General features: G+C 39.3%; 1 protein-coding gene across 5 annotated transcripts in view; it reads right to left on the bottom strand.

Moving 5' to 3' along the window:
- Positions 1-18458, bottom strand: part of SCN8A (sodium voltage-gated channel alpha subunit 8) — a 279033-nt gene that overhangs the window by 37095 nt on the left and 223480 nt on the right. For all 5 annotated transcript variants that reach the window (XM_073613696.1, XM_073613692.1, XM_073613693.1 and 2 more), the window contains 3 exons: positions 12850-13004; positions 8096-8269; positions 6160-6282 (listed from right to left, as the gene is read on the bottom strand). In XM_073613696.1, coding sequence (XP_073469797.1) covers positions 6160-6282; positions 8096-8269; positions 12850-13004 — 452 coding nt within the window. The remainder of the gene's footprint in view (positions 1-6159; positions 6283-8095; positions 8270-12849; positions 13005-18458) is intronic.

Below are 18458 nucleotides of genomic sequence, written 5' to 3'. Positions count from 1 at the left end.
TACATAACCTACTAGCTGAACAAGACTTGATATTATAGGAGGTGGGGGTGGGGGGGATTGGAATTAAAGGCCACTGACAGGTATGCTTTGCTTAAGCATGTGAAAGACAAGAAGGCTGTTAAACATGAACAGATCCTCTAAACAGTATAATTCCAACTCAATGTTTTAGAAGCATGATTTTGGAATACATATTCCAATTCAATAAACTAGTGCCACATAGAATTTTTATAATGCACAAAAATGCAGAAAACCATGTTTTGTTGGTACACAACATTAAAAGGAACAGGCTTTCCTCCTCATGTTGGCACAGCTCATGCACAGCTCAGGTTTTGTGGAACTCTAAGGGTAAGGATATGGTGATACATACAATAAGGAACATATTTTAGGAAGTGTTTAAACCCCTCTCAGATTATTTACTGCTATGAGAGTCTCACTGGTGAAATTTACTGAACTTTCTACCAATGTGAAATCTGCCTTATCCCTTGCATACTCTATCCAAAACTTAACAAAGGGGGCTGAAATTAATTTAAAGTAATAAGTGGCCCTAGCTTCTGTAAAGACCATATAAATCATGGACATGATGTAGGATGAAAGCTTGCTGGGAAAAGAACAGCTAACAGACCTTAAGGCCTATTAAGTTACCAATCAGAAAGTATGCGCAGGGTAGAGATTTTGAGGAAAATCAGTAAAATCAGTGGGGGAGGGTGGTTACCACTGAGTGGGAGGAGGGTAAAAACATCTGAAGAAGTTAGACTACATCCAAGCCACTGACATTAGATATGTAAATTGTGCACAAGAACATGGCCAAGTTATTAGCTGAGCCTAGGAATACTAAGTAGGTGCACTGCAATCTCTAGTTAAATATGGACACCAACTACTAAGATTGCCTTAAAGTGGATTCCCATTTTTTTTATCCCCCCCCCCCCCCCATCCTGTATTAAAAGAAATGTGCCTAAGTTTTACTTACCCTCTCCACACTTCAGTGCTGCTCACAGCTTCTTCCTCCATTACTGACAGCCAGCACATGACTCTAACCTTTCCCATAAGCCTAGCCTTTTTGTGACACACTTCCAGGGGTGTGTCACAGCCTGGGCTCACAGTACTCTAGGAGTTACTGCTGGAAAAATCAGTCTTGGTGGGCTTTGTGGTGGGTGGGATATGCAGCAATTTGTAACCAAAGTTCTACTATGATATCATTTTTGCATTAAGGGTCTCTGTAATCCATGTCCATCATTTTGATTGGGTAACAAAAATAAATGCTAGTAACCTTTATGCTCTGATTCTGAATTGCAGATGTTGTCATATCAAAAAACTTATTATCAATGGTTGATAACCTCTTGTTTTAGGTGTGGTTGAGCTTTGATGGCTTTGATGAGTAAAGGCAAAGGATAACATGATACAAAACTATAAAGAGAGCTGAGGGCTACACAAGGCAAAGGTCCTTGTACATAATGCTTTAACAAGGTTGTTGCTGTGTTGAAAAACACCATGTGACAATAATTTACCTGCAGGATGTGATTAGAATATTCATATATATATATATATTCATATCGGCAAGTGGCCTTTAGAGGGATATTCAAGGATTAGCAAAGATAACCTTCGCTAAGCATTAGAAGTGGGTAGTGTTAAAAGGCCATACTGGTGGATACACAGGTCATATAAATATATATCAGGCAGCCAGCTGAGCATGCATGTTATGCAAGCTCAAATTGTAAAAAGCCATATTCCCTCCTTTTTAAAACTAAAGAGACACGTTTTGATTCATATTTTGAGTCATTGCTAAGAATATTTAACCATCCCTTTTTGCATAAAGGTGAAAATATACAGCTCACTGCTTTCTTTTAAGAAAGGCGAGCTACAATTTGCACAGGATGATGCTAATCATGAATACTAAACAAGCATTGAATTATTATTTTTTAAGATCCCAGGGTCCAGCGTTTCATGCAGCATTTTAAGTCCTGATGAAGGGAAATTTTTCTTAACCTCCAAAATGAGTTGATCTTTTGATCCATGTCATGATGTTTTGACCTTTTCTTTGCTTTCTAAGGACCAGTGGTGTGAATCTGACTGGTGACAGTGGGCATTGCAGTTATTTCAAACTTTCATATTTCAACAATCGGTTGGCAGAGAAAAGGCTACTTTACATTTTTTAGAGAAACAATTATATCCCATTTCAGGCACTTTCCAGAACAAGAATAAGAAATAAGGCTGATTTCTAATTTTGGAGACTCTTGTGGCAATGTCTCATACTATCCTCCCTTTCTTGGCCAAAATAATGACCTTTTGATGCAGATAAAGCATATGAACTTTACTGTTCATTCTGAAACAGAATTCAGCAAAAATGTCTTTGGGTGGCTTGGAGGATGCTTTGGGACCTCCAGCTGCAATTGATCATTTACTAAACACCCTTTAAATAAAGCTCAACTACACCAATTTTTTATAGAGTGGGGAAGGGTTGGAACTTCTGTCAGGATTTTATTGCACAAGAGTTTTTCCTCAAGGTTTAGTAATAAAAAACTAAGACAAGAAGTGAGAACTGGTATCATAGGTCAGAAAACAAAATCATCAACCATTCCTCGCTCCTTTCCTTGCTGGAGAGATATTCCCCCTCTTTCTGTCCCCTCTGTCAGTAGGGTAAAAACTGTGGCAAAATCCCAAACAGAGTTTTTTTTAACCCTTCCCAATTCTATTTTAAACTATAATAACTTTTTGGCATGCCTTGAGCTTTAATTTTTAGTATTAAGTTAAGCTGTCCTTAGCACTAGCAGTTTTATGGTTATTCTAACTCTACAGCTTTGAAATATAAATTTGCCATGTATGTACCCATAGTTTAATTTGAGTTTTACACAATTTTGTGGCTTTGTTAGTGAAGAGTTGTTTAATATCCATTATTACATTAGGATGCAATCATGATATGAAATGTAATAAAAGGTGTGCAAGCCAATATTATTAATAACATCAAATACGAAGATTGCTGTAGTCTATAGCTACATTGCTGAATCATAATCCACACATTGAAAACATATTTTCCCAGCCCTGAAACCCTAAGAGGGAACATGGCTTTTATGTGATTTTGTGCATTGGCAGTTAATATATTGCATGCATGTTTCACTGCATTAATACCACTTACAAAACAAAGAGAAGAGACATGGTAGTTCTTTCCAAGAGCAGGTTAACATGAAGCTGAGAATGCAAAGAACTACAGTACATGTAATGATTCAAAGCTTGCACTACACATGCTTTCTATCATTCGCTCATGGGTTTTAAACTACCTAGCAATATTGTATGAGATAATATGAAGGATAGAGAATATAAATAGTAATGAAACTCAATTTCAAGCAGTGATAAAATACCTAAAGTGTACCCATCTTTCTTTAGAGAGAGACCTCCAGGAAAATGGAAAATCCCCACTATGTTCAGAATTTGTCTGCGTAATATATGAAGGCCTATAATCTCCTACACACTCCACAGTTGTTTTAGGGACATAAGGCTGTAGTTATAGATTACACTTGCTGCTGGTTAAATCTGGTATTGTCTTGTAACAATACAATACAATGGTTATTTAACGTAACCACTATTTACTAATAGCATTTCCAGTCTAAGAAATAATGCAGTGTTCATCCTGTTGTTTGTATAAGTTATGTGACATATGAAGACCCTCCAATTTTTTTTCTTGGAATATGCCTAGTGCACCTTATGTCATTTAAAATGTGCTTTTTTTATGTATCATTTAAACTCTTTAAAGAAGTTGGTAGCACTGACCAGAACAACATTTACAATGTTTTACCTTCCACCTTTTATTGGCTACCTGACTACCTTTGGATGACTGTGTGTAAAACTAGAAGCAAACATTAAGTTTGGAGCTTTAGAGGCTACTAAGAGAGATTACAATACTTTGTATGCTTTAAGGGACAAGCAGCAGTCTAGTCCTGTTGTCTTGTATCTCTTTCATGCTCCTGACTGGTAGACTGTACATTCCACCAGTAGCTCTGCATGTAAACCATATAGCATGGTGCCTCTAATAGAGCATTTTGGTTTACATTAATTAGATACATGACTGGTAAAAAGGGGTGGATCCTGTACAAAGGAGTGCTTAAGGTGATGATAAAAGGCTTAAAGCAGAATAGAATGCTCAAGGATGTTGGCACTGTCATTCCAACATGTGATAGTGAACTAAGCAATCAGTCAAAAAATATTAGAAAGTGGTTGGGTCACATAGATTATCCTGAGTATAGCTGTTTCCCCTCCACATAAGTAAAATTTTTTCAATTACCTCTATTGAATCTAGTAGCATCCACTCAACACATACAAACATGATGTTTTCTAAATACTGAAGTCTATCATGATGTGCTTCATCTGTATTTGAGGAAATTATCCTACACAAGTTTTTCCAATTCAACTCTTGACAGTAAAGATCATATAGGTAGTTCTTCACTTACTGTAATATATTTCAATTGATAAACTAATAAAAAGAATTGTGTAGAAATCCAAATAATAATTTCTACCCAACAGAAATATAATTGTAGTTTCCAAATTAAGATGTATTTACCGTACTGAATCCTTTAATTTGTCTTAAGATGTTATAGGACTTTAAGTACATTAAAAATCTCTGTTTCTTTAGATAATTAATCATCTCTATATAAAGTCATTCACTATTGTACAGCACAAAGTATGACTATAGGAAATTATGAACATAATTCATTTATAAATCCTCCCATATATTGTGGTCATTACATAGAGCCTGTTGTCCCTGTTATAGTTTTTATGTATTTTATATTATAGAGGATAAATCAAATAGTTAACCAATGACTTCATCAGGGTACAGGTGAACCAGCTCATCAACATATCAGGTGGGATGGAGTGATCCTTTCACTGACGCCCCTACTAAATATTTATTTTTAATTTATATTTAAATAATTTCCTGACTAACAGGATGAAGGGAGAATAGTACCTTCCTATCACCAGCAATTGAGTATCTGCCAACTATGCCAATCTATTCAGCACAAGCAAAAAAAACTGACTTCTGTGCCCTTTTCTCTTTTAAGCTAAAGGAACTTGGAAAGGGATTACCTGTGATCAGAAAAATTACAGAACTTTGCTTAACATAAATCATTGTGCAATTCCCTTATTAATATACAAGAATGTTCTTGGAGAACTCTGACTAGACCTTATGAAAGGGTTGGAAATAGAACTGTGAAGCTGCCAGCATTGCATACTTTTGGGATACTATTGTAGTCTACATATGGGGAAACTGCTGTAAACAACGTTTCAACAGCAACTATTGAAACATTTGCTTTACTTTGGATCATGACTCCAGTTACACAATGAATCTCTCACTAATTAGTATGCTTATAAAATTTTTCTAAATATTTGAGTTTCAATTTCTAGTTTAGTTCTACTTCTTAGTTTGGGCTGTACGTAACCAGTCATTTTATATGTACATTTGTCAAAGTGTACAGTTTTATGGCCATGCTAATAAGTATAGTACTGCTGTAGATTTTTCTAAACATTATTAGGAAGAATAAGAAGACACTGCTTCAATGATCTGATAGTGTTCCTTCAGCCACAGTGATGGGACAGGGCGCCATAAAGCATAGAAAGAAGTGGGAAGAAGTGAAAAAGCTTCGCCGTCAGACAAGCCTTCCAGTCTTTGTAAGACTGGACTGAGAACAACAAGGTGCAGCAAGATGAATTAAACCAAGAATGTCATATGTTATTTATTTAATAAACAGGAACGTGATACTGTCTCTCTTGGACACAAACTAGGTTAGTCAAATTTCTTCTATGAATACCCACTTGCCAGGAAATATATGAGAAATTAGAAACATCACTTGGTAAAGGGTTCAAATTCCTCTTTTTTGCACCTGGTGATTCTCCCTATAGATATATAGCAGGGAAACCCTCTGGGTGCTGGAGACAAGCCAGGCCAGATGAGAACAGCGAATGTTACAATGTACTACAAATGATATGTCATTTTGGGCCAGTATTAATGTGATGAGGCAGCTGAATGCGTCTCCCTTGCTTGAGCAGAGGGTGCAGGGATAAGGAGGTCAACAGCTGCATCATGAATTTTGAATCTCAATCCAGTTTGATCAGTTCTAGCATGCTTTAAACTGCTCCATATGCATGCAGAAGGATCAGCTGCTTTCAGCATCTTACCCTCATCCCTTCAAATCGTGACAAGGCTCTTAGGGGTCTCAAAGCTCTTAAGGTCCTAAGGGACTTAATGGCACCTAGTTCCGAGTAGCCCAGGGCATTAGCTACAAGGCTTACTAAAGAGACCTACACAGAAACAGAAAAGCAAAGAGAGGTTCCAGACTGTTAGAGTCAAAGCCTAACACTGATTAAACAGCCTGGATTCATGGCTGGGACCTCAGCTGTCTAAATCACTTGACAGAACCGACCTAGAAGGAAACATGGTTGAAAAGGTATTAGAACGAGAAGGAGAAATACATGAAAGTGAAGCAGAACCACACAGATAGGCAGTGGGGGTCTATTCAAGGTGGGGCTGACAAAATTCTTACCCTTCCCCTTCACCATCTGCTGGATACAGCTGCTTCCACTAAATGAAGCCAGACAAATTAAAAAGGTACCTGTGAGAAAGAATACAAATAAACATATACAGCACATTCCTTCAACAAATATGTCACCTGGAAACTAAAGTCATGTATTGGCGTGGCTAAGACTGTGCCATGATTGGTCTTACTCTCTGTGTCCTGGTGTGTTTTTATAATTATTTAATAGACAATAGGGCGGTGGTTTTCACGAAGGGTCTCAAACATGCAGCTGTCCTTGAAAAATACAATATAAATGTTAATGAGTAACCAATACATACCAAAATTCATGGGGAAGGAACAATGTAGTTAATCTGTTAAGGAGCAACATCTAATATCTTTATTGAATTTAAGTATGAAATTAAATGTTCAGGTTAATGAAAATTTCAGCCCTTCTTCTGGCCCCTCTATGAAGTAAATAGAAAGAATATTCCTAACACGCTCACATTTCACAATTGGAACTGATTTAATCTACAGCTTCATCTACAGGGTATACATGATATTGTGGCCCATAAATTCAGATGTTAGTGCTTTGTTGTTGTTGCTTGTAAGAGGCATGTTTGCATGCGGGAATAGTCCAAATTAGCACATGGAGGGGTCAGATACATAGGTAAAAAGATTCCTTATATATACACAACTCTAAAGTAGAGGTCTTCTAAATAAGTACAATAGGTTTTTTTCTTATGGGCTGGGCACAGTATATTCAGTGAAGGGCAAACCCTGTAGGCTATAACAAATATAAAGTTCCCAAAGCAATTACTAAAGTAATTTGTTTATGCTATAAACTCAAGTTCAGTGGTTGTAATCTTGCTTATTACATATTCCATAGTATTAATATAGATATAAATAACCTTTGTAATTTTACTTACTTCAGAAAAAGGACCCTCAAGTGTTAAATGGTTACAGAGTATGTGAATAATAACCATTAGCTACCCTTGCTCCCTTAGTTTAATCCCTTGACCGGCAATTGTTTATTACATTAAAAACTGCTGAACCATTTTTGGGAAACCACTGTCGTATTTATATTGTCATAGCTTTTATATCCATATATATGTGGTTCTATTTAGAATCATGAACACCTTGTGTACCTTTTCACACACCTACAGCCTCTAGGACAGCCTTCCACCCCATCACCTACCCTCTGTTAGAAGAGTTGCTGTCCAGATAATTCACTGGCTTCCTTGTGGTGCTGCCAATAAATAACTCATGTTTAAACAATCAAGGACCTCTTTGCAACTGAGATGAAATGAGAAATGCCTTTAGTTGCTCTTGAACAGAGATCATCATGGGACCAAGGAAGCTGGGGCCTTCTATCAGCACTGACACAATCATACCAGGCAATGCCACTAACAGCTTCCAAGCATTTACAGTGTAGGTTTCCAATGAAAGATAAGAAGCCACAATAGAGGACTGTAGTGTTGCAGTTAGGTGAATGGGTACACAGAGGAGTGTTTCCACAATATGTTAAAGAAGGCAAGGAATATAGTAAACCTGGAAAGACATTAATATTAGTCTCAGTAAAAACATAAATTAATACATACATCAACAATGAGGAAGTCCAGCCAGCACCAGGCATTTGTGAAAAACTTGACAAATCCATAAGCCAACCACTTCAATAACATCTCCAAGATGAAAATATAAGTAAAAACTTTGTCCGCATACTCGAGAATCGTTCTGATGGTTTTGCGCTGTTCTATGTAGATGTCTTCAAATGCCTACCAAACAATGAAAAATTCCAATATACTTGACTGTTTATTTATTGAAAGACATTTAGATTTAAAGAATAGGTGCACATGCACATGCACAAAAAGATATTGCCCCAGCACATGGCTGGTCACTTAACAGGGCTCATGCAAAAAACTGCTATGCAAGATATTAAACAAGTTGGGAGATTTTGTCTGATTTTTTTTTCATCTCTGCTGATAAATAAAGCCAGAAGCAGGAGGCATCTTAACATTTTCAGAAGGAGTGTTCAGCAGTGGCAGCACATACATTCTTCTAGGCACAGGACACCCTTAGGATAATATTGTTTTAAAAACAAGAACCGTTAGAGTCACTAAACATAGTCTATTAACAATTTCACATATTTCTTTCTCACCCATTGTCGGGGCATTCTTATGCCCCGTACACACGGTCGGATTTTCCGACGGAAAATGTATGATAGGACCTTATTGTCAAAAATTCCGACCGTGTGTAGGCTCCATCACACATTTTCCATCAGATTTTCCGACACACAAAGTTTGAGAGCTGGCTATACAATTTTCCGACAACAAAATCCGTTGTCGGAATTTCCGATCGTGTGTACACAAATCCGAAAAGTGCCACGCATGCTCAGATTAAATAAAGAGATGAAAGCTATTGGTTACTGCCCTGTTTATAGTCCCTACGTACGTGTTTTACGTCACCGCGTTCAGAATGATCGGATTCTGACCGTGTGTACGTAAGACAAGTTTGAGCCAACATCCGTTGGAAAAAATCCTAGGATTTTGTTGTCGGAATGTCGGATCCGTGTGTACGGGGCATTAGACTACCAACTTCAGGGAAAATGGACACTGGCAACAAAAAAACATTGTCCAGTGCTAAATCTCAGAAGTTCCTGGAGTTATTGCTCCAGAACTGAGGTAGTGTTTCAGTCTCCATCTCTGCAACCCATTGTTGTGAGAAACTAGCAAGCTTATGTTGTGTTTCGGGCTTCCTCTGTTTGGGTACTGAGACTACTTATGTGATATTGGCTACAGGAGCAACTGTAGCTGACTGGCAATTTTAGTGGAGTAAAAATTATCCTTTTTATTTATAGCCTTGCTTATGCTGTATGTACTTTGCTAGTTGGCCACATATAAACTCTCCTCTTTATTTTTGCTAGGGTTATACAAGGGGAACTGTTACAGTTTTATTTCTTCCCTCGTTCTTTTCAGCTGCACTTAATGAAGCAGCTCTAATGCAGCAGGGAGCGTACTAGTGCACTTGGGAGTGTGCCCAAACTCTATGCTTGCTTTCTTAGTAAGAAAATGAAGGTACAACTGGAGAATGACCAGAATAAACTGTGATAAGCAGTACATTTGCTTCACACTTGATGCATGTGCCATCAGAACAGACCACAATCATAGTGTACTCTGTGCTAATACAGCCTGAGTAAAAAATCACAGTCAGATTGTACTTGGTGAGTTTAGTTTTAAAATTTCTCCTGGTTCATTTACAACAGCTGTTGTGAAGTTTTGTGTGTATTTCTTCCCATGCCCTGACACAGTTGTTAACAGTGAAACACGTCATCACTATTAGAAACCAGTGGATTCCCTTCCAGAATTTCACTGTGGCTGCTATGAATTTTTAGTGGGCATGGTATGGTACTGGCAAAAGCCCGGTTACAATCCTCCTCATTGCCTTTGGTATTGTAGTAAATCTGGTCATTTGGGGGATTCATTTCGGTCTTAATCTTTAGTTTGTTTTGTTTGGCCCTCACTGCAATCTCTGGTGAACAGAAATGGGACTCTATGCCCTTTTTAAAGAAAGGATCGTTTGGATTAATTTTGGTTTACAAAAATTACGCTCAGATTCAAAAAATGTGTTTTCTCCTTATTGCAGCAGTCAGCTTTACCCATTAAATTGTCACTGACTTATGTGGGCATCAAGGACATGTACCTGCTGCATGTTCTTTTCTATCCAGCAAATCCATATTTCTCACCTTTTGCTGTGGGGCCCTTTACTACCAGTTCTTGGTCCTGGGCACCATGCTGATGCAAGGGACTTTGTCATTGGAGGAGGTTCATCTCTTGATCAGTATCTTGGAACTTAGGGTAATTTGGCTGTCCATGCATCCTGCTGGAAGGTCATCTGATCTGGATTCAGTCGGACAACACAGTGGCCATCACATACATCAACCAGCATGGAGGAAATGTCACTGTGGCAGCACAAGTAGTTCAGACTCTGTTTGGGCAGAACTTCCTGTTCCTGATTTTTCAGCCCCAGTTTAGACAATTGTCAGTCAGACTTCCTCAGTCTGGACCCAGGGTAGTGGTCACTACATAGGAGATGTTCCAGATGTTTTGCAAGTGGGGGACTCTAAATGGGAACTTTCTGTCCCACAGGTTCTACAACAAACTTGACAAGTTTGTCTCTAGGTACAGGGATCCCCTAGAGGAAGCAGTGCTGACTGAATGAACGGATTTATCCTGCATTCTGCAAGACATATTTTTCTGGCTTTGACATTAAGGCCCACAACTTCCTTTTTTTTCTTAAGTTAGTTCTGCATTTTACCTCAACCTTTCTTCCAAGGTGTTCTCCTGTCCCTCTATCTGACTGCAGTTCACAATTAGGAAAATCTTTGGATGTGTTCTGAGCTGTGAGAATCTCTTAGCCTCTGCTTCCTCAGGAAACCTTATTCCTTCCGTATTCTGGATGGCTCCCGTAAGGGTACACCAGCTTCTTATTCCGCCATTTCTAGGTGACTCAGGCACTTATGATTTAAGGCTGTGTTCACACTTATGCGAATTCGCATGACAGCAGACTGTGACCGGCTCTCAATGGAGCTGGTTCACAATCTCCAGGGCGGCTGGAGGATCCTTTCCTTTCAAGGTGCATTTTTCTAGATCTCTGAATGCTTATTGTGGTTTTTGCCATCAAGCAACTTTTTCCAGTTTCCATAGCTTCCCCTTGGTCTTCTGTTATCTGTTTTTTAAGTTCCACCAGGTGGATATTTAGACCTCATTTGATTTCAACTTCGAGAGGTCCTTCAGTTGGCTCTTAAAGCTGCAGACAGTCCCAAGTTACTGCTGTTTTTTTCTTGGGACTGCTAATCTTTTTTTTTATTTTGTACTACTTTTCTTCAAAACTGAGGCATGATGGTTGTGGGTGGGGATATCCAGTGCCAACCAACTTTTTTTGTTGCCAGTGTCCATTTCTCCAGTAGGCAATAGTATAACCCTTATAATTGAAGAATTCTTGTGTCCCTCAATAGACTAAAAGGATTATAGGCTGAGTATGAAAAATCCTATTTTTCCATGAAAAGACAAGTTTGGCCATTTGTAACAAGAAATGCTGGAATTCGCTGCTTTGTTTTCTTTTTTCAGACTTAGCCTTGCAAAACACCAAAGCATATACCTATCACCTATCATATACCATATACCTAAACCATGAATAAAAAAAACCTGTACATATATGCACATCAATGGTAAATAAATTATATGTTGGATTAAGATGGAAAAATAGTGGGGGACATTTATCAAGTAAATTAGCAATACATTTAGTCACAAATCAGTTTTTTCTTTCAGCAAAGTCTTCAGCAGCCAAAGGAGGAATTTATGACTTGTAATAAATCTGTCTCACATTGCATCTCACTGATTCTCTTTAGACTGTTTAGAGTTGCTTTGCCATGTGACAAGATTGATAAATGTCACTCAGTATTTTTTACTACCATAGTTCTTCATCAGCATTAGCTAGCACAATGTTATGGAGTAGATAAACAAGACTAGGCAGTTTTTTTATGCATGCACTGTATATGTTCAACTTCATAGAAATACTACAAAATACAACACATGCAACAAAATGCTCTCTAGCACTACAGCCTCTTGCATATAAGTGTATACAAGAAAAACACTTTTTTGGTCAAGCATCCAATCATAATCTTTCTTTGTTTCCATAGCAGTTTAGGATAAAGAAAAGGAAGAAGCTTGTTGGTTATCATTTATAACAAGAACTTAATTTAAAGGGCTAATTCAACATTTGCGCAAAAAAAAAAAAAAACCCTATGCATTACAGCTTCCTCAGTACATTAACATGCAGTCCTCTGTTTTGTGAAATAATGATTCTTTTTTTAGTTGCTTACATTGGTCTTCCCTCTCTGTCCTTCCAAGATACCAGGATGTACCGACCGTAGGATGCATGGCCCCCAGGGCTTCATTCTTGATCCATCTATGCGCAGTCCATTCTCTCACACAGCAGATAAGCTCAGCATTCTTTGACAGTGAAAGGGGGCAGACTACGTATGCATGATTAGGGAACAAAGCCAAGTTCTTGTTCATAACATGCTGGGGCCATGTATCCAATAATCGGTACATCTTGCCATCTATGTAGGACAGAGAGAAGAGCCCAATGGAAAATACAGTTTGAAAAAGTAAGCATTATTTTACAAAACTAAGGACCGTGTATTAATTTACATAGGAAACTGTTATGTATACAGTTTTTTTTTTGTGCTATTAAAGGTGAACTAACCATTTAAACCCTTTAATACACAAGGCCCTTTAGTTTCTTCATGTTTTTCTAAAAGTAGGAAGAGAGTATAATTGAGATGAATACTTGCCAGAGCACCAGAGCTTAATAAAATCATGAAGATGATAAAGGTTTCAAACCAGTTATGCTCCACTATTAGAAAACAGGTTTTCCGAAGGGTCCACCATGACTTTCCAATCCCCTCTTCTACGCTAACTTGACAACACTTGTAACGTGCCACACAACCTGTATAGAATACAAATTGCTATTCTTACCCAAGGAAAAATTCACACATAAGAGGAAGCACAAGTACAAGCTTTAAATGAAAAAAACATACATTTTTGTTTCCAATCTCTCTCTGATGTATGTATTTGTATATACAGTATCTCACAAGTGTGAGTGCACCCCTCACATTTTTGTAAATATTTTATTATATCTTTTCATGCGACAACACTGAAGAAATTACACTTTGCTACAATGTAAAGTAGTGAGTGTACAGCTTGTATAACAGTGTAAATTTGCTGTCCTCTCAAAATAACTCAACACAGCCATTAATGTCTAAACCGCTGGCAATAAAAGTGAGTACACCCCTAAGTGAAAATGTCCATATTGGGCTCAAAGTGTCAATATTTTGTGTGGCCACCATTATTTTCGAGCACTACCTTAACCCTCTTGGGCATGGAGTTCACCAGAGCTTCACAGGTTGCCACTGGAGTCCTCTTCTACTCCTCCATGATGACATCACAGAGTTGGTGGATGTTAGAGACCTTGCGCTCCTCCACGTTCCATTTGAGGATGCCCCACAGATGCTCAATAGGGCTTAGGTCTGGATACATGCTTGGCCAGTCCATGGCAGTGGTCGTTTTAGAGGTGTGTTTGGGGTCGTTATCATGTTGGAATACTGCCTTGTGGTCCAGTCCCTGAAGGGAGGGGATCATGCTCTGCTTCAGTATGTCACAGTACATGTTGGAATTCATGGTTCCCTCAATGAACAGTAGCACCCCACTGCCGACAGCGCTCATGCAGCCCCAGACCATGAGACTGCCACCACCATGCTTGACTGTAGGCAAGACACACTTGTCTATGTACTCCTCACCTGGTTGTTGCAACACATGCTTGACACCAACAGAACCAAATAAGTTGGGCTCATCAGGCCACAGGACATGGTTCCAGTAATCCATGTCCTTAGTCTGCTTGTCTTCAGCAAACTGTGGGCTTTCTTGTGCATTATCTTTAGAAGAAGCTTCTTTCTGGGAAGACAGCCATGCAGACCAATTTGATGCAGTGTGCAGCGTATGGTCTGAGCACTGACAGGCTGACCCCCACCCCTTCAACCTCTGCAGCAGTGCTTGCACTACTTATACGTCTATTTCCCAAAGAAAATGTCTGGATATGACACTGTGCATGTGCACTCAACTACTTTGGTCGATCATGGTGAGGCCTGTTCCAAGTGGAACCTGTCCTGTTAAACCGCTGTATGGTCTTGGCCACCGTGCTGCAGCTCAGTTTCAGGGTCTTGGCAATCTTCTTATAGCCTAGACCATCTTTATGTATAGCAACAATTCTTTTTTTTCAGATCCTAAAAGAGTTCTTTGCCATGAGGTGCCATTTTGAACTTCCAGTGACCAGTATGAAAGAGTGAGAGTGATAACACCAAATTTAACACACCTGCTCCCCTTGTAACACTAGCGAGTCACATGACACTGGGGAGGGAAAATGGCTAATGGAGCCCAATTTGGACATTTTCACTTAGGGTTGTACTCACTTTTGTTGTCAGCGGTTTAGACATTAATGGCTGTGTGTTGAGTTATTCTGAGGGGACAGCAAATTTACACTGTTATACAAGCTTTACAGTCACTACTTTACATTGTAGCAAAGTGTAATTTCTTCAGTGTTGTCACATGAAAAGAAATAATAAAATATTTACAAAAATGTGATGGGTGTACTTACTTTTGTGAGATACTCTATGTCCCTGTGAGGCTTTGAACTATGGTTTGCTGTTTGTAGAAGCATATGGACATTAAAGTATTTATACATACGGTACTTAACAAGCAGTATTACAACTTTTAAACAAGCTATCACTGACCTCTATATCTGTTTGTACTGTAAAGTAATTCATTCTCAAAGATTCCTAAAAATTATCAAAGATGCTATAGTGGGTTTCAGTTGATTTTTAACAGCTTAGAAACAACTGCTTTGTGTTTACATTGGAAAACAAGGAGGAAGAATCTGGACGGCCGCACTTCCGTGTAGAAAAAAGCACATTTATTGTAATAAAAAGCAAGTGCAAACAGGTCACATAACAAGTGGATAATGGGGATAACAGCTAACGCGTTTCACATCAACTGATGCTTATTCATAGCTGTTGACGATTATTATGACATGCATTTATAGCAGGTAGACAATTACAAAACACCTAAAACACCTGATAGAGGGCAAAAGGCAAACCAGGAAAATAGAAGAAAAAGACAAAAGAAAAGAAAAAGCTCCACCCGCATTGCATGTTAAACCTTCAAAAACCCAGAAGCGTGAATAACCAATAAATACATATGTGTAATAAAACAACACTGACATTTCAGTAAAAAATGTCTTCTGGTTTTTGGATTGCAGTGATTTGCAACGGATGTTATATTAAATCCAAGCGATCCACAAATACATTGTAATATGCAACAAAATTGGCCCATAGACAAGTATCAAAGGAAGGAGAATGCAAAAACCATATTTAAGTATTAGATTTGACTTCAAAATGGCAAAAAATAAAAAATGAAAAATAAAAAATAAAATTTGTTTAGCATATAGGATAGGCAAGAGCTGGTTTCTATAACCACGATCCATAAGTCTATATTAGATGTTATTTTCCCCCTACCTTATCGCTCTTCATGGTTTCAGCTTGTACTCAGTCTTTACTCAGTCTTTATTCACTCTCTATATTTTTTTCATTTGAGTCCACAGGACGTAACACTGTAATCAATTTAAACTTTGATTTGATTTGCATAGTGCAGCATGTGGAGTGAGACTCTTGCTCCCACGGCGCAGCTCACTTGACATGCTGAGGATGCGATCTCTTTCAGTTATAACCGCCCCGTATCTTCCTTTTTCTTTCTTCTTTCTTTTCTCTTAGTTTTTTTGAGTTACATTTTCAGAATGCATTCATCTTCACTAATGTTTTATAAATTGATACTTTTTGAGATACCTTTGAGATATATGTGGGCTATACGAGCAATATGTTACTTTGTTTATATCCAGAGGAGTGGTTGTTTGGCATTTATAAATATTTTGGTTACTAGTTCATTTTACGGGTCATCTTTACCATCTACGGTGTATTGAACGGCACACATACACATGTGTGTTGTGCATTTAGATAACTTAACATTGGTACGTACTTTGGATAGCCTCCGATTTTTGTGTTGCTGCAGCGTGCGGAGTGATACTCCTTACTAGGGATGAGCTTCGTGTTCGAGTCGAACCCATGTTCGACTCGAACATCGGCTGTTCGATCGTTCGCCGAATTGCGAACGATATGGGCCGTTCGCGCCAAATTCGTGTGGCGCGTCACGGCCCATAATTCACTGCGGCATTGCAGTGCATTGCTTGCTGATGATTGGCCAAGCATGCACTATGACCCGCATGCTTGGCCAATCACAGCGCCGCCTTAACAGAGAGCCATAATTGGCCAAAGCCAAGGAGGCTTTGGCCAATTATGGCTCAGGGGATTTAGTACACGCCCCACACTATATAAGGCCGCCTGCACGGCGGCCCTGTGCAGTGTGTTCCGGTGTGCTTAGAGAGAGAGAGAGACAGTGTCATTTCATTTGAGTTAGCTGGATTAGGCAGGACAGTCAGTCAGTTAGCTGCACTTAAAGTGTATTGTGTATATATATGCATCCCAGGTGTTGCATATATATATATATATATATATATATACACTGTATTCAGTTTAGCTAGATCCATTCCTGTTATCTTCTAGACTATTTACATTCAGTGCAGTGCGTCCTGCTCACAGCGTTCAGCTAGATCCGTTCCTGTTATATTCCTACTGACAGGCAGGCTTGTCTTGTTACAGTATTTTGAAGAAAATTACTGGTGTTCTTTTGATCCTATTAGTACCACAGTCAAGCAGCTAGACTATTTACATTTAGTGCAGTGCGTCCTGCTCACAGTGTTCAGCTAGATCCGTTCCTGTTATCTTCTTACTGACAGGCAGGCTTGTCTTGTTACAGTATTTTAAAGAAAATTACTGGTGTTCTTTTGATCCTATTAGTACCACAGTCAGGCAGCTAGACTATTTACAGTTAGTGCAGTGCGTCCTGCCCACAGTGTTCTGCTAAACCTACAAGTAAGTGGGGTGCGTCCTCCTCACAGTGTTCAGCTAAACCTACAAGTTAGTGGGGTGCGTCCACCTCACAGTGTTCAGCTAAACCTACAAGCTAGTGGGGTGCGTCCTGCTCACAGTGTTCAGCTAGATCCGTTTTTGTTATCTTCTTACTAACAGGCAGGCTTGTCTTGTTACAGTAAATACAGCTACCTGAAGAAAATTGCTGGTGTTCTTTTGATCCTATTAGTACCACAGTCAGGCAGCTAGACTATTTACAGTTAGTGCAGTGCGTCCTGCTCACAGTGTTCTGCTAAACCTACAAGTTAGTGGGGTGCGTCCTGCTCACAGTGTTCAGCTAAACCTACAAGTTAGTGGGGTGCGTCCACCTCACAGTGTTCAGCTAAACCTACAAGCTAGTGGGGTGCGTCCTGCTCACAGTGTTCAGCTAGATCCGTTTCTGTTATCTTCTTACTGACAGGCAGGCTTGTCTTGTTACAGTAAATACAGCTACCTGAAGAAAATTGCTGGTGTTCTTTTGATCCTATTAGTACCACAGTCAGGCAGCTAGACTATTTACAGTTAGTGCAGTGCGTCCTGCTCACAGTGTTCTGCTAAACCTACAAGTAAGTGGGGTGCGTCCTGCTCACAGTGTTCAGCTAAACCTACAAGTTAGTGGGGTGCGTCCACCTCACAGTGTTCAGCTAAACCTACAAGCTAGTGGGGTGCGTCCTGCTCACAGTGTTCAGCTAGATCCGTTTCTGTTATCTTCTTACTGACAGGCAGGCTTGTCTTGTTACAGTAAATACAGCTACCTGAAGAAAATTGCTGGTGTTCTTTTGATCCTATTAGTACCACAGTCAGGCAGCTAGACTATTTACAGTTAGTGCAGTGCGTCCTGCTCACAGTGTTCTGCTAAACCTACAAGTTAGTGGGGTGCGTCCTGCTCACAGTGTTCAGCTAAACCTACAAGTTAGTGGGGTGCGTCCACCTCACAGTGTTCAGCTAAACCTACAAGCTAGTGGGGTGCGTCCTGCTCACAGTGTTCAGCTAGATCCGTTCCTGTTATCTTCTTACTGACAGGCAGGCTTGTCTTGTTACAGTAAATACAGCTACCTGAAGAAAATTGCTGGTGTTCTTTTGATCCTATTAGTACCACAGTCAGGCAGCTAGACTATTTACAGTTAGTGCAGTGCGTCCTGCTCACAGTGTTCTGCTAAACCTACAAGTTAGTGGGGTGCGTCCTGCTCACAGTGTTCAGCTAAACCTACAAGTTAGTGGGGTGCGTCCACCTCACAGTGTTCAGCTAAACCTACAAGCTAGTGGGGTGCGTCCTGCTCACAGTGTTCAGCTAAACCTACAAGCTAGTGGGGTGCGTCCTGCTCACA

Source organism: Aquarana catesbeiana, linkage group LG02 (genome assembly GCF_042186555.1).
Source record: "Aquarana catesbeiana isolate 2022-GZ linkage group LG02, ASM4218655v1, whole genome shotgun sequence".
Classification (NCBI taxonomy): domain Eukaryota; kingdom Metazoa; phylum Chordata; class Amphibia; order Anura; family Ranidae; genus Aquarana; species Aquarana catesbeiana.
The sequence above is the reverse complement of the archived record's forward strand: the minus strand, read 5'-3'. Positions and strand labels throughout refer to the sequence as shown.